The following is a 16,728-nucleotide window of genomic DNA, read 5'->3' as shown; positions in this document are numbered from 1 at the left end:
GTCCACTGAGCCATGCTGACACCTATGACATATGGAGATATATTATATACCCAATAAAGGCCATTAAGGGACACTGATTATTTTTTCTAATGCTGTTTGCTGCAAGCTTTAGCTCACAATGTAAATGATCTGATTCATTTTCAGAATTAGGTGAAGCTTTTTTTAATTAAAACTTGCACTGACCAATATTCATCCTCCAACTAAAACTTTCTGACACAGATTACTTTCTCATTTATCACATTGCTTTTTGTGGGATCTTGCTGTGTGTAAATTGACTGCTGTGTTTTCCTAAATTACAATAGTGACCTATATTTCAAATACTTCATTGGCTGTGAAGCTCTTTGAGATATCCTGAGAGAGTGAAAGGTGCTATAGAAAGAAATGTGAGTTCCTTCTTTTTCTTTAGTTAAGCACATTAGCCGTAATTTTGGGTGACGTCTGATCCCCGCACGTTCTACACTTGTCCTGATGTATATTGTCTGATGCTACGAGATTGATCAAAGTCCAAATCAACCCCACTGTCTGAAAATGATTCTGACACAAGCCTTATTCTTTCTTCTTTAGCTTGTAACTGCAACCTGCACGCCCGGAGGTGTCGATTTAACATGGAGCTGTACAAACTCTCTGGCCGAAAGAGTGGGGGTGTTTGCCTAAATTGTCGTCACAACACTGCAGGTCGACATTGCCATTACTGTAAGGAAGGATTCTACCGAGACCTCACCAAAGTCATTACTCACCGAAAGGCATGCAGAGGTATGTAGAGATCCCCATCCATAAAAGGACAATATCCAGGTTGCAAACATGTGGGCATGCACACAGACATTTGTCAGTGATTACAGGTAGAGTCAGTGCCACAAGGATTGAAAGACACTTCTGGAGAGACAGACAGACAAACAGAGACAGGATTTGTTCGACACATATCTTCCACTCTAAAACTTATACTGATACAAATTGATAGATGCTTATGCACGCAAGGGAATGCTGGACAAACAGATAATATGGAATTTTTCAGTCCCGGTGTTGCAGTTTTAAGAAATCACACGGATTATAACATTCCTATAATGCTCGGGTTTGGATTCTAGACAAAGCTCTCTAATAAGCAGGCCCGAAGAATTAGAGATGATGCGTACCGCTGATTAAAATGTCAGGATGCTTGTATGCAATATTGCCTATGTCTATATTTATGGGCAGCATGGTAGCACAGGTGATTAGCACTGTGGCTTCACAGCGACAGGGTCCCAGGTTCGATTCCCTGCTGGGTCACTGTCTGTGCAGAGTCTGCACGTTCTCCTTGTGTCTGCATGGGTTTCCTCCGGGTGCTCCGGTTTCCTCCCACAGTCCAAAGACGTGCAGGTTAGGTGAATTGGCCATGTTAAATTACCCTTAGTGACCAAAAAAGGTTAGATGGGGTTATTGGTTTACGGGGATAGGGTGGAAGTGAGGGGTTAAGTGGGTCGGTGCAGAGAAAATCCAGAAAGACAAGCTATTAGGTAATTTGGACTTTCTGAATTCTTCCCCTGTGTACCTGAACAGGCGATGGATTGTGGCGACTAGGGGCTTTTCACAGTAACTTCATTGCAATGTTAATGTAAGCCTACTTGTGACAATAAAGATTATTATTATTAACTGAGGTGCAATTAGTTCCTACTTGTTAGTCATTGCAGATAAAATTAGACACAAAGGCTAATTAAGAGCAAAAATATTTACCCTTCGGCTACTGTTCAATATTCTAAAGCATCATAATTTAGCATATAAGAATAGCTCAATAGAGATGAATTTTATTTATTGCAATATCGGAATGAAGCTCAATTAAGCAGGTAAGATTTACAGTTTATAATCAATATGCCATTGTTGCCCTGAACATTTCCATTAAACAAATCCATTTCTTCCTTGGGTGACTTAGCCAGTGTTCTCTTGTGTGAGACCTGTCATTTTTGAGACCTGTAACAAATAATTGTTTCCTTTCTGTGCTTGCTGCCTACGCCTGATTTAATAAATCTTACTGCTGCTTTCTGTGCAATGTTACTTTACTTTCAGAGACAGGCTTGTAAGTGACAGTGCAATATCCTTGGTAAATATTGCATCTGTTCATCTAAAGACGGAATATTGTTACGACACCCTGGGTGACTGCGCAGTCAATTCCAGCTCCGCAGGCCCCGTAGTCCCAACACAAGTGAATTAACCAAAATTCGGATAAAGTTTGCGGAATCTTTGGCCCCTTGACTGCTCAATAAGTTATAGCCACCAGGTTTGGAGTTTGAACACAATAACTACTTATTTATAATAAGAACAAAGTTGAAACATGCAATAACTGTAATGAAATTGTGGCCAGCTAATCTACCATTCCCCCCTTTTACCGTCCCACCCTCTACCCAAACACACACAAGCCAGACACACACCAAGAAGGGAAAGTGGTAAAATGTTAGGAATTAAAATGGGAAAAGAGAGATGAGGGTCCTTGTTGCTGTTACTGAAGTCGTTGTAGCTGGCCATCCTGCCCGGATGCAGGGTGTTTGAACCCCCCAGTTGGATTGCTATAGTGTATCTTCTGGTATGCATTCAGTCACAACTCACAGGATTTAGGCTTTCTTCTGAGGAGTCACTTTCATTTTTATTAACCTGGGCCTTCACACAAAAGAACAGCCTCAGGCCAGTGTAATTCCTATCTGAACTGTGCAGAGTCTGCACGTTCTCTCCCTGTGTCTACGTGGGTTTCCTCCTGTGCCCCAGTTTCCTCCCACAATCCAAAGATGTGCAGGTTAGGTGGATTGGCCATGCTAAATTGCCCTTAGTGTCCAAAAAGGTTAGGAGGGGTTATTGGGTTACGGGGATAAGGTGGAAGTGAGGTCTTAAGTGGGTCGGTGCAGACTCGATGGGCTGAATGGCCTCCTTCTGCACTGTATGTTCTGTTTCCAACTCCACCAGTAGGACCAGCAGCTGTCTGAGATAAAAACAAAGTAGCCGACACAAGAGTTTCAAAGGGGTTTTTAAATAACTGATCCAGTCTTCAGCTGCTGCTGGATTGGATCTACCTGCAGTTCAACCTGGCTGTGCAGAGAGATAGGTCTTTACATCATGGGCGGGTTGCTTACCCTGCTGCGCCACATTTCTGGCTCACCAAGCCGGCGGGATGCTCCGTTATGCCGGCTGGCGAATGGGAATTCCCATTGTGGGGCAGCCCCATGCCATCGGGAAACCCCCGGGCGCCGGCAAAATATTAATAATACTAATCACTTATTGTTACAAGTAGGCTTCAATGAAGTTACTGTGAAAAGCCCCCAGTCGCCACATTCCGGCGCCTGTTCGGGGAGGCTGGTACGAGAATTGAACCCGCGCTGCTGGCATTGTTCTGCATTACAAGCCAGCTGTTTATCCCACTGTGCTAAACCAGCCCCTGTAAACGGAGCACCCCCCGGTGGAGAATCCTGTCCGATATCTTTAGGTGAGAGAGAGATCAGGGCTGTGATCCTCCAGCTTCACTGAAGAGAAAACTGAAGAGTCTCCAACCGGGTGTTTGAGAGAGATTTGCTCCTTCAGGGAGAGTGAAACTCAAAAAAGCCTCCTTCAACGCTGAATTCAAAATGAAACTGAAACCATAATCTCCCAGAGGAAGGAACATTCGAGATCTGTCAGCACCAAACAGCACAGACCATCACCAAAGTCCCGGCAATCTGAAACAGCCCATTGGTTGACAGCCAAGTCCATCAAGATGAGTCATCACTGATGTCAGACCAAACAGCACATGCTGCTGTAGATTCCTTTTGAAAAAAATTAAAGGTGAAGTCCATCATAAAGCCATGGGTCCCATTAATTGTCCAGGTACAAAAATTGGAAATAGCAGAATAACAGAAATTAAAAAGAAACCAAGGGACAGACTGGGATTATCAGTTGGATCCTTACAATACTTCTCAAACGTTCAGCTTTTAATTTAAATACTCTCTTTGAAGTCGTGCTTCAAAGTTTCCTTGATTTCCTTGTTGATGCCATTTCTCAAAAGTTCCCAAACACCTGTTCGAAGCATTCTGAAAAATAGCCCTGGGAATCATTAATAGCTTTAGTTTTACTAAATCAATCCCACTAAAGAGAATGAACAATTAGTAATCAATAAACATCATCAAGTCTTTCACATACACCATTTCACAATATCAATCAAATGGACTGGCTCATCTCAAGTGATCCAAATACTATGAGTTTGGCAAGGGCAGTGGGAAGATATGATTTACACTCCTATTCTTTCTAACATTGAGCAACTATCCCAACAATCTTAAGCAATGTTCATTTCACCTCGATGTGTGATGTACTATCAAGACGTTCAGATTGTGGGCTGGATTTTCCGGCATTTCTGCCGGCAGGCTCTTCTGGTCCAGCCGACGCCGATCCTTTGCGTCGCGGGTTCCCCAGCGGCGGAGGGTGCGGACAACAAGAAACCCACATTGACAACGGCAGGACCAGAAGATCCCTCCAGCAGCCAATGGCAGGCAGCCTCCACTGCTTTAAAACATGGTGGGGGGAGAGGGGGAGTTGGAAAAGCATGACCTGTGGCTGTGATCTTCTGGCCTCACCATGGTGGGATCCACCACAAGGAATGCAACAGACCAAAGTCAGGGCAGGAAAATCCCAGAGTACCTGAATACAGAGCTGATAGGGAATCTCTGATAGTACCAGGATGTGTCTGAGTATCAGCTTTGCAAAATTCAAAGTAAACGTTTAGTTTTACACAACCTCTTGTGTGGACTGGAATGTTTTCTGCTGTAAAAGATGTAGAAAATAAACAGAATAAAAAATGAATGCATCTTATAATGATACATTTTCTGGACTGCACTGCATTTCCCAATAAACAGCACCACCAAGTGAACTTCAAATTAGGTTCCAGCCTATAGCTCGCTCCCAGATATCTGTTATTCTATATATAAACCATAAACCCTGCACCCCTCAATTAGATTCCGCTGGAACACATTCCCAGTCATCAGTTATTCGATCTATAAGCCCCACCCCGAACCTCTCACCCAGATTCCAGCCCATAATTAACTCCCAAGCATGTTATTTTTTCCATACACTCCTCCAAATCCCTTTCTTAAATTCTAGTACTTAATTTCCTGCTGGGTATCTGCTATCGAGAAACCCCCTGTACCCCTTGAGTAGATTGCAACCTGTAACTCATTCCGAGGTAGCCAGTCAGCATGCACTCAGCGCTACTGCTCGGCAGATGGATGGGCGGAAATGGCTGGGGCTCCTGTAACAGCCATTATCAGATTGCAGGGTGGGAGATGGCTGCAAAGATGCACTCTGCAGTTCCCATCCTTACACCAGCTGCACCAGTATATATTTGCCAGTATGTGCTGGGGTTTTGCCTGAATTTGGACTGTCCCAAAATAAAATAGATTGGCTAAAGGGTTTGGACACATCTGCAAACCTTGGCAGCAATTTTGAGACTTGGGGGATGGTTTGTGTGAAGTGTAGGATATCTGTTGTATCTAAATAGCATTGGGCTATGGGTGTGAAAATGTGGAATGCATAATTGCACAGTTGGAGATCAGAAACTGAGAGGAAAAGTATTTAGCAAAGGGGTCCTGCATCATGGCTAGATTACTCATTCTTGACGATTTATTACTGGGAACAGGACGCGCTTCAGATTTCCTCTCTCTCTCTCTTTTGCGCACACATTCTCTCTCTTTCTTTTGCTACCTTCTATCTCCACATTTGTCTCTTTCCTATGAGTGACTCTTTCATTGTTTCTGTGTGTTTTGCTGGGGAGGTTTTTCAACTGCTGCTCACCTGCTTCGTACGTCCTTGAATCCTGTGCTGGTTCCTCTCTACATCTGCAATTTACTCGAAATCTGGCCTCTTGCTCATCTGCAGTTTTCATCACTCCGCCATTGGTGGCTTTGCCTTTGGCTGCTGTCATAATATCTACTCATGCATATACTGAAGTGCAGACAGGCAGTGATTGACATACAGGGCGACCAGTAAACACACAACACAGTGCAGCCAATCACCAGGCAGGACACTACCACTATAAAGCCAGAGGGCACTAGGTTTCCCGCTCTCTGTGGACCCAGCCACAGAGACAGTCAGAGTCCACGAGCTAGCCAGTGCAAACACCATGAAAATCGCTTATTGTCACAAGTAGGCTTCAATGAAGTTACTGTGAAAAGCCCCTAGCCGCCACATTCCGGCGCCTGTTCGGGGAGGCTGGTACGGGAATTGAACCGTGCTGCTTGGTCTGCTTTAAAAGCCAGCGATTTAGCCCAGTGTGCTAAACCAGCCCCATGCGGTAGCTAGTAGGTCAGGCTAATACAAGGTCTCCAGTCAGTTCAGTATAGTGTCGACCCACAGCTGAACATGTATATCACTTCTATCATTGAGTAAAACAGTGTTGGATTTTCGCCAGTGTTAGACGTCTGCTTATAGTTTCCTTGCATCGAGTGCAATCCACATCGAACCAGTCAGCCTAACACATCATGGTACAGGAGTGATACTGATATTGACGGACCTACCTCGAGTGAATCAGCATTGACCAGCAAGCAGCCATCCGGTGAAATGGAAAATATCCAGCCTCCTCCGCAGCTCCGCATCTCCGGCAACCTCGGCGCAAATTGGAAGATCTTCAAGCAAAAGTTCCTCTTGTACATCGAGGCCTCCGACCTCGAAGCAGCATCGGATGCCGGAAAGATTGCGCTATTTCTCTCAACAGCGGAGGACCACGCCATCCACATCTACAACTCCCTTACGTTCGCTGAAGGCGAATACAAAATGAAATTCTAAACAGTCCTACTGAAGTTTGATAGCCACTGCGACATTGAGGTGAATGAGAGCTTTGAACGGTACGTTTTCCAGCAGAGGCTTCAGGGTAAGGATGAACCTTTTCAGTCCTTCTTGACCTATCTCCACATCCTAGCGCAGTCATGTAACTATGACTCGACGGCTGATTCCATGATCCGGGATCAGATCGTTTTCGGGGTCCACCCCGACTCCCTTCGGTAGCAGCTCCTGAAAGTCAAACAGTTGACACTCCCTGTCGCTATCGAAATGTGCGTTGTCCATGAGCATGCTAAGAATCGTTACTCCCACTTCAGGGCGGCAGAAACTGCGAAGCTGGCCTCCCACGAGGCAGAACGTGTGCAGGCCATTGCACAGATGCAGGTCTTGATCATCGAGGAGAGTGGCCGTTTTGCCCGCTTTTCCAGTGTCCCTGAGCATGCGTGCCATGACCGAATGGACGACGAGGCCGACAACCCGACTGCGCAGGTGTGTACGTCGACCGACCGCACTGCGCATTCGCGATGGCGCACGGAACGCGCAGACGTCGGTGTCATGACGTGTCCGAATTGTGGCTCCGCCCATTTAAAGCGGCAATGTCCAGCAAAAGGAAGCCTGTGTCTACAGTGTGGCAAGCTTGGCCACTACGCAGCCCTTTGCAGATCTGCTCCACCACTCAGCAGCCAGCGATACCAGCTGCGGCGCAGAAGTGCCCGCTCAAATCAACAGGGCATGCCAGATTCCGATCCCGACAGCCCAACAGACCCTGATGCTGAGTGCCTCAAGTCCCCACACCGGGTGGACATCATAACTACACATGCGCTGCCTTCCACCACAATGGCGCAACGCCTATCCATCCTCAGTGTGGATCCCGACGACGAGTGGTGTGCTGTCCTCACAGTTAACAAGGCTCGCATCCGGTTCAAACTGGACACTGGCGCATTGGCGAACCTCATCTCAAAATCCGACCGCGACACCATCCATGCCAGACCAAGCATTCTTCCACCGGCCTGCCAGCTCCTTGACTACAATGGCAATGCCAAAGCTGCCAGTGGCTCGTGTCAACTAGCGATAACCAACAAGGCAACATTGCGGTTTGACATCCTCGGGCCTGACAGAGCATCCCTGCTCGGTGCCCGTGCCTGCAAGCCCCTGAACCTGGTTCAACGCGTCCACACCATGTCATCATCACCGGCGACGGCCTCGCCTGATGGTAACTTGCAAGCCGACATAGATGACATTATCACGCAATACCACAGCGTATTCGATGGGATGGGCACGCTCCCATACCGATATAAAATCCTGCTCAAGCCGAACGCCACTCCTGTAATTCATGCACCACGCCAGGTGCCGGCACCCCTCAAGGATCGTCTGAAGAAGCAATTACAGGACCTCCATGACCAGGGCATCATATCGAAGGTCACAGAGCCCACAGACTGGGTCAGCTCCATGGTCTACGTAAAGAAGCCGTCAGGGGAGCTCTGCATTTGCATTGACCCGAAGGATCTAAACCGCAACATCATGCGGGAGCATTACCCGATACCAAAACATGAAGAGTTGACCAATTAAATGGCTAATGCCAAATTCTTTACTAAGCTGGACGCCTCCAAGGGTTTTTTTCAAATATAGCTTGATGCGTCCAGTCGCAAGCTGTGCACATTCAACACCCCGTTCGGTCGCTACTTCTACAGTAGCTCTTTGGTACCATATCTGCCTCCGAAGTATTTCACCGCATTATGGAGCAGATGATGGAAGGCATCGAGGGGGTACGAGTATATGTTGACGACGTAATCATCTGGTCCACAACGCCCCAGGAACACATCGCTCGCCTCAAGCAGGTATTCCAGAGAATTCATGAACATGGTCTCCAGCTCAACAGGGTCATGTGCTCATTTTGTCAATCAGATATTAAGTTCCTAGGTGACCACATCTCGCGGCAGGACATGCGGCCAGATGCCGACAAGGTATCGGCGATCAACGCCATGAAGACCCCGGAGGACAAGAAGGCGGTCCTCCGCTTCCTCGGGATGGTCAACTTCCTGGGGATATTCATTCCCAATATGGCATCCCACACCACGGCCCTCTGCCATCTCGTCAAGAAGTCAACGGAATTCCACTGGCTGCCCACACATGAGGAGGAATGGCGTGAGCTGAAAGCAAAGCTCATCACAGCCCCGGTTCTAGCGTTCTTCGACCCACCCAAGGAAACCAAGATATCAACTGATGCAAGCCAGGACGGCATTGGGGCGGTGCTCCTTCAGCGAGATGACTCCTCGTCCTGGGCTCCAGTGGCGTATGCCTCCAGGGCCATGACGCCCACTGAGCAACGGTACGCTCAGATTGAGAAGGAGTGTCTGGGCCTCCTGACAGGGATAGTCAGGTTTCACGACTACGTTTATGGCCTGCCAAAATTCACGGTAGAAACGGACCACAGGCCTCTAGTCCACATAATCCAGAAGGATTTAAATGACATGACACCTCAGTTATAGCAAATTCTTCTTAAGCTACGTCGCTACGACTTCGAACTTGTCTACACGCCAGGCAAAGAGATGATCGTTGCAGATGCCTTCTCCAGGTCCATTACCACACCGTGTGAACAAAGTGACTTCATCTGCCACATAGAAACGCAAGTGCAGTTGTGTGCCACCAACCTTCCGGCCTCTGATGAACGGGTGGTCCAAATTCGTGAGGAGACGGCCAAGGATCCTCTGCTGCAGCGTGTGATGCAGCACCTTACCAATGGCTGGCAGAAGGGACAATGTCCCCAGTTCTGTAACCTAAAAGTCGACTTGACGGTGGTGGAGGGAATCCTTCTGAAACTCGTCTGGATCGTAATTCCTCAGAGCATGTGGGCTATGATGCTGGGCCAACTCTATGAGGGTCACCTTGGGGTCGAAAAATGCCGATGCAGAGCTCGGGAGGCGGTCTATTGGCCGGGCATCAGCCAGGACATTGCCGACATAGTCCTCAACTGCCCTACCTGTCAGAAGTTTCAGCCAGCTCAACCCAAGGAAACGTTGCAGCAGCACGAGATCGTGACCTCTCCGTGGTCCAAAGTAGGTGTAGACCTTTTCCATGCCAAGGGGCGTGACTACATACACCTGGTCGACTACTTCTCCAGTTACCTAGAGGTGGTGAAACTGTCCTACCTCACGTTGAAGGCGGTAATCAAAGTCTGCCAAGAAATGTTTGCCAGGCATGGGATACCGCTCACGGTAATGAGCGACAACGGTCCTTGCTTTTACAGCCAGGAATGGTCTGATTTTGCACAGTCCTACAACTTCCGCCACATAACCTCCAGTCCCCACTACCCGCAGTCAAACGGGAAGGCCGAGAAAGGAGTCCATATTGTAAAGCGGTTGCTGTGCAAAGCTGCAGATTCAGGTTCCGACTTCAACCTGGCACTGCTGGCATACAGGGCAACCCCACTGTCCACTGGATTGACTCCAGCGCAGATGCTCATGAATCGCACTCTGAGGACTACAGTTCCAGCCAGCCACGTTCCCGACCTTGACCACCTCACGGTCTTACAAAAAATGCAGCAGTCACGGGCCCAACAGAAGGCCACATACGATGCTCATGCCGCGGATCTACCCGAGCTGGCCCCCAGTGATCATGTTCGTGTCCAGTTGCCTGAGGGCGGCTGGTCAGCCACAGCTGTTGTGATCAAACAAGTGGCCCCAAGATCGTTCCTTGTCCGCATGGCTGATGGCTCCCTGCTACGGCGCAACAGACGGGCACTGCGAAGAGTTCCACGCCCGCTACCTGACCGACGAGCCCCACTGCCCACGATGCTTCCTCCGGACGTACCCTATCACGAGGCCACCGATCTACCAGCAATCCTGCCAGCCCACGCGACCACCGCGATGGCAGCGATCCCGCCTATCCAAGTGCAGGCGGCTCCTGATCCACCTCTTCGGCAATCGACAAGAATTCGTCGCCCACCACAAAGACTAAATCTCTAGACTGAACTCTTGTACATTTTGTGACTTAATCGCTTTAACCTCTGTAAATATTGTTTTGTTTGCCATGTATCTGCACTATCGACACCTTCCTATGTATATACGTTCATCTAGACACCTTTTGTATATAGTCAGGCACATATATATATATATACGCTCACACACCCTAGTATTTATTTATCTAAAAAAAAGGGAGGAGATGTCATAATATCTACTCATGTATATACTGAGGTGCAGCCAGGCAGTGATTGACACACAGGATGACCAGTAAGCACACAGCACAGTGCAGCCAATCACCAGACAGGACACCACCACTATAAAGCCAGAGGGCACTCGGTTTCCCGCTCTCTCTGGACCCAGCCACTGAGACAGTCAGAGTCCACGAGCTAGCACAGTGCAAACACCATGCGGTAGCTAGTAAGTCTGGTCAGGCTACTACAAGGTCTCCAGTCAGTTCAGTAGAGTGTCGACCCACAGCTGAATATGTATATCAGTTTATCGTTGAATAAAACAGTGTTGGATTTCTCCAGTGTTAGACGTCTGCTTCTAGTTTCCTTGCATCAAGTGCAGTCCACATCGAACCAGTCAGCCTAACACATCAGCTGCCTCGGCCAAGAGCTCTGGAGTTCCCTTCTAAAATCTCTCTACTTCTCTTCCTCATCTGCCTCCTTTCAGACAATTCTTGAAACCTGCCTATTTGACCAAGCTTTTATTCATTTCTCCCAATCGCTTGAGGTGGTCAGTGTCAAATTCTCTTTGATAATCTTTCCTGTGAAGAACCTTGGAACATGTTACTGTGTTAAATGTTCTATAAATGAGTTCTTGGTACAGTGAAATTGTTGGAATTTTTGGGCAATTTCTTATGGTCAATTTCCAGATTTGAAATTCTCAACTACCCCAATTCAGATTCCTTGAGTTACTGATTTCATGAACCCCACTCCACTCCCACTCTGTTCCTCAAACCATTTCTCTATGGTTTCTATTAGTAGCATTTCCTGTGCTTGTATTCTGCTCCTTCTGCCACACTGTATTAAAATTCACGCTCAACAGGCTGCAATTCAAACATTCAATCTAAAGCTGTGTAACTTCCTGTCTCCCTTTGTGTCTCTCCCTACGTTCCTCCAGGTAACTCCCTTCCTCCATGTAACTCCCTCTCCCTCCATAATTTCCTATTTTCCTCAAGGTAACTCCCTACTTCCCTCCATAAAACTCTCTATCACTCAGTGTTTTCTCTCTGTATATCGGCCGAGCTTTTTATAACTGCAATTTGGAGTCACTTTGCTTCTTTCATCTTAGTGTTCACATATGCATTTCTATTTTCCCACACTACTGTGTGCTGTGCTGTTGCCTGTGTGCTGTGGTCTGTGTGCTGTGGTCAGTGGTTTCCATACTGTGGAATGTGCGCTGTTGTCTGTGTGTTGCGGTTTGTGTGCTTTGGACTATGTGCTGCGGACTGCGTACTGCGTTCTGCGTGCTGCAGTCAGTGTGCTGTGGTCTGTGTGCTGAGGTCTGGAGACTGCGGTTGATGTACTGCAGTCTGTGTGTTGCGGTCTATGTGCTGAATTCTGTGTACTGCAGTTTGTGTACTGCAGTCTGTGTGCTGCGGTCAGTGTGCTGTGGTCTGTGTGCTGCGGTCTGTGCTGTGCGATCAATGTTCTGCAGTCTGTGTGCTATGGTCTGTGTGCTGCAGTTAGTGTGCTGAGTGCTGCGGTCTGTGTGCTGCGGTCAACATGCTGTGTGCTGCAGTCAGTGTGCTGTGTGCTGCAGTCAGTGTGCTGTGTGCTGCGGTCAGTGTGCAGTGTCCTGTGGTCAATGTGCTGTGGTTTATGTGCTGTGGTCTGTGTGTTGTGTGCTGAGGTCTGTGTTTTGTTCTGTGGTCTATGTGCTGCGGTCGGTGTGCTGTGGTCAGTCTGCTGTGTGCTGTGGTCAATGTGTTATGTTCTGTGGTCTGCATGCTGTGTGCTAAGGTCTGTGTGCTGCAGCCAGCGTACTGTGTGCTGCGGTCAATGTGCTGTGTGCTGCGGTCAATGTGCTGTGTGCTGCGGTCAGTGTGCTGCGGACAGTGTGCTGTGGTTTGTTTGCTGTTTTCCACCGTCAGTGTGCTGTGTTCTGTGGTCAGTGTGCTGCGGTCAATGTTATGTGTGCTGCTTTCAGTGTGCTATGTGCTACGGTCTGTGTGCTGCGGTCAGTGTGCTGTGTGCTGCGGTCAGTGTGCTGTGTGCTGCGGTCAGTGTGCTGTGTGCTGCGGTCAGTGTGCTGTGTGCTGCGGTCAGTGCGCTGTGTGCTGCGGTCAGTGCGCTGTGTGCTGCGGTCAGTGCGCTGTGTGCTGCGGTCAGTGCGCTGTGTGCTGCGGTCAGTGTGCAGTGTACCTAGGTCTGTGTGCTGACGTTTGTTGCTATGTGTTGTGGTCAGTGTACTGTGTGCTGCGGTCAGTGTGCTGTGGTCTGTGTGCTGTGCACTCTGGTCAGTGTGCTGTGGTCAGTCTGCTGTGTGCTGTGATCTGTGGTCTGCGTGCTGTGGTCTGCGTGCTGCGTTCAGTGTGCTGTGTGCTCTGTCCTGCGGTCAGTGTGCTGTGGTCAATGTGCTGTTTGCTGCGGTCAGTGTGCTGTGTGCTGTGGTCAATGTGCTGTTTGCTGCGGTCTGTGTGCTGTGGTCAGTCTACTGTGTGCTGCGGTGTACCTGTGTGCTGTGGTCTGCATGCTGTGTGCTGTGGTCTGTGTGCTGTGTCCTGTGGTCAGTCTGTTGTGGTCTGTGTGCTGTGGACAATGTGATGTGTTCTGTGTGCTGTGGTCTGTGTGCTGAGTGTTTTGGCCTGTCTGCTATGTGCTCCAGTCTGTGTGCTGCGGTCTGTGTGCTGTGTTCTGTGTTCTGTGTGCTGTGGTCAATGTGATGTGTTCTGTGGTCTGTGTGCTGAGAGTTTTGGCCTGTCTGCTATGTGCTCCAGTCTGTGTGCTGCGGTCTGTGTGCTGTGTTCTGCGACTGGAGGGTACTAAAACTGCACGACTGCGTCTTCAACCCCAAGTCAGTGAGAAAACTATCAAATGCCTCGATTGCGTTCTGGGTGCGCGTGCGAAATATATAGCGCTCAAAGGTTTCATTTTTTTTAGGAGAGCAATGTCGATCAAATTGCTTGAGAACTTCATTGAAGTTCTTGCTGTCTGCCTCGCTTTGAAGACAAACCTGTTGACTATTTCAATTGCTTGGGGACCTGCTACAGTGAGCAGCACCGTGATACGCTTCTTGTCAGCTTGTGCCTGCAGACCAAGGGCGGCAACATAGAGTTTGAACTGCTGCTTTTCTCTGACAATTCTCATCTACATTACCGGTAATCCAAAGCTGTTAAGGTGTCTTTATAACTTCCACCCTGGGCTTCGAAGTTGTACCGCGCGTTGAACACCAGTTACCAATAGCTTGCAAGGTTAGTAGAAACTATCTTTAATAGTCTTTTTGCAGAATCTTCTTTTTCTTAGTCGATCATCAATCCTGGTACGATGTCATATTCTGTAGACTGGCCGATATGAATGAAGCACTACAGAACATCCAGTTTAAATAATTTATTCTGAAACAACTGCTTGGCAAAGTTTTGTAAGGGCCACGAAGAATCCAGCACGAGTTTTAAGGATACAAAGTAATAACATTTATTTACTATAACATATATACATAACAGTAGCAGTAACTTCCCTTGCTACATACTCCTTCCTGCTGGTTCCTGAACTGGCCAGCTTATTTATACTAGGAGTTTATTAGTGGTTTCTCCGCCCCCCTCATTGGGGAAGCTCATACTCCCACAGGATTATGGGATAGTCATTAGTCCCCAGCCAATGGTAAGTAGGCAGGTTATAACATCCCTCCCCCCCAAAGTCCAAGGAATCCACCGAAGACCCTGGCGAAGGAGGGCGGCGGACTCGTTTGGCCGCAGGCCGGACACCATTAGCACGCGGCGCTGGATCAGGCGGCATGTAACGATACGGAGACCGGCGCTTCCGTGATGAACGGCGCGGTTGTACATCCACGGCCCGTGGACCCGAGGATTCCCCCTCTGATGCATCCTGTGTCTCCATCTCGGAGTCAGAGTCTGCTGCCTCCGTCATGTCAGCGTCTCTATCTCCATTTGGTCCCGTAACGACCTGCGCAGGCTTCGAGTGAGGCACCAGTGGAAGATTGTGAGGACTACCTTCCCTTGTCTCTGGTCTTTGCGGCTGTTGAAATGAGCTCCGGTGGCGGGGAATCTTTTGAGGGGATGGTCTTCTGGACCGAACGTGGTCTACATGTTTTCGCTGGAGACGACCCTGGGCTTGCACTTGGTAAGATATAGGGCCCATTTGGCGAAAGATTACACCAGGAACCCATTGGGCACCACCAGCAAAATTCCGAACGAACACTGGGTCACCGGGCGCAAACTGCCGAATCGGCCGATGCCGAGAAAATCCCTGTCCCTGCAGTTCTTGTGCACGGTGTACTTTTGCGCCAATGTCCGGGAAAACCATACTAAGGCGGGTGCGAAGTCTCCGGCCCATTAGGAGTTCTGCGGGAGCTACCCCAGTCACTGCATGGGGGGTGGTCCTGTACGTAAACAAAAAGCGAGCCAGTCTCGTGTCCATTGATCCGGAAGACTGCTTCTTTAGGCCTCTTTTGAATGTCTGCACTGCGCGCTCTGCCAACCCATTTGAAGCCGGGTGGTAAGGGGCAGTGCGGATATGGCGGATGCCGTTCATCTTCGTGAACCTCGCAAACTCCTCACTCGTGAATGGAGTGCCGTTATACGTGACCAGCACCTCGGGGATGCCATGCGTACTAAACGATAAACGCATCTTTTCAATTGTTGCGCAGGACGTTGTCCCCTGCATCTTATGCACCTCTAGCCATTTGGACTGGGCGTCAGTTAGTAGAAGGAACATGGATCCTTGAAAAGGGCCTGCGAAATCTGCATGCAAGCGTGCCCAAGGTCGCCCTGGCCATTCCCAGTGATGTAGGGGCGTGGCCGGCGGAGGCTTCTGATGCTCCTGACAAATGGAGCAGTTTTGGGCCACCTTCTCAATGTCGGTGTCGAGGCCTGGCCACCAAACATAACTCCGGGCCAACATTTCATTTTGGTCACGCCTGGATGCCCATTGTGCAAGTCTGATAGTATCAGCTCCTGGCCTTTTTCCGGGACAATCACACACGTCCCCCACAAGAGGATGCCGTCTTCCACGCTGAATTCTGACAGCTTGGAGGAAAATGCCCGCAACTCGCCTGGGAGCTGTCTATGCTGCCCACCATACAGGACTATGTGCCGAACCTTTGACAGGACTGGCTCCGTCTGGGTCCACTCACGGATCTGTGATGCCGTGACAGACAAGGTGTCCATAAAATTTAGGGTTGCAACCACCTCACCGGTCGTGGGGGTCGACATGGGGCCAGTCGATAAAGGCAATCGGCTCAGTGCGTCGGCATTTGCTATCTGCGTACCTGGTTTGTGCTCCAGAGAATACTCGTATGCAGCAAGCAACAAAGCCCAGCGCTGGATCCGTGCAGAAGCAATGGGCGGTATTGGCTTATCCTCTCTGAAAAGTCCCAGCAGGGGCTTATAATCAGTCACGATAGTGAAATGGCGGCCGTACACGTACTGGTGGAAGCGTTTCACCGCAAAAACCACTGCCAGGCCCTCCTTCTCAATCTGCGCGTACTTTTTCTCCGCTGCAGTCAATGTGCGGGAGGCGAAAGCTATCGGTCGTTTGGCCCCGTTCTCCATCTTGTGGGACAGGTCGGCCCCAATACCATACGGGGATGCATCACATGTGACGAACAAAGGCTTTCCAGGATCATAGTGGGCTAGTAACCCAGACAACGACAATTGTTGCTTTACCCGCCGGAAAGCGGTTTCTTGCGGCTGACCCCAAACCCAGGTGTGATTTTTCTTTAGCAGAAGGTGCAAAGGGGCCAGCGTAGTTGCCAGATTGGGGAGGAACTTCCCGTAATAGTTTACGAGACCGAGAAAAGAACGAAGATGCGAAGTGTCAGTCGG

General features: G+C 49.0%; 1 protein-coding gene across 1 annotated transcript in view; it reads left to right on the top strand.

Annotated features, from left to right (window-relative positions):
* LOC140394259 (netrin-3-like) overlaps positions 1-16,728 on the top strand; it is a 381,075-nt gene that overhangs the window by 165,908 nt on the left and 198,439 nt on the right. Inside the window, exon 3 of the mRNA XM_072481304.1 lies at positions 565-753. Coding sequence (XP_072337405.1) covers positions 565-753 — 189 coding nt within the window. The remainder of the gene's footprint in view (positions 1-564; positions 754-16,728) is intronic.

This window comes from Scyliorhinus torazame, chromosome 17 (assembly GCF_047496885.1).
Source record: "Scyliorhinus torazame isolate Kashiwa2021f chromosome 17, sScyTor2.1, whole genome shotgun sequence".
In the NCBI taxonomy this organism is placed as follows: Eukaryota; Metazoa; Chordata; class Chondrichthyes; order Carcharhiniformes; family Scyliorhinidae; genus Scyliorhinus; species Scyliorhinus torazame.
This window is presented reverse-complemented; position numbering and strand designations above follow the sequence as displayed.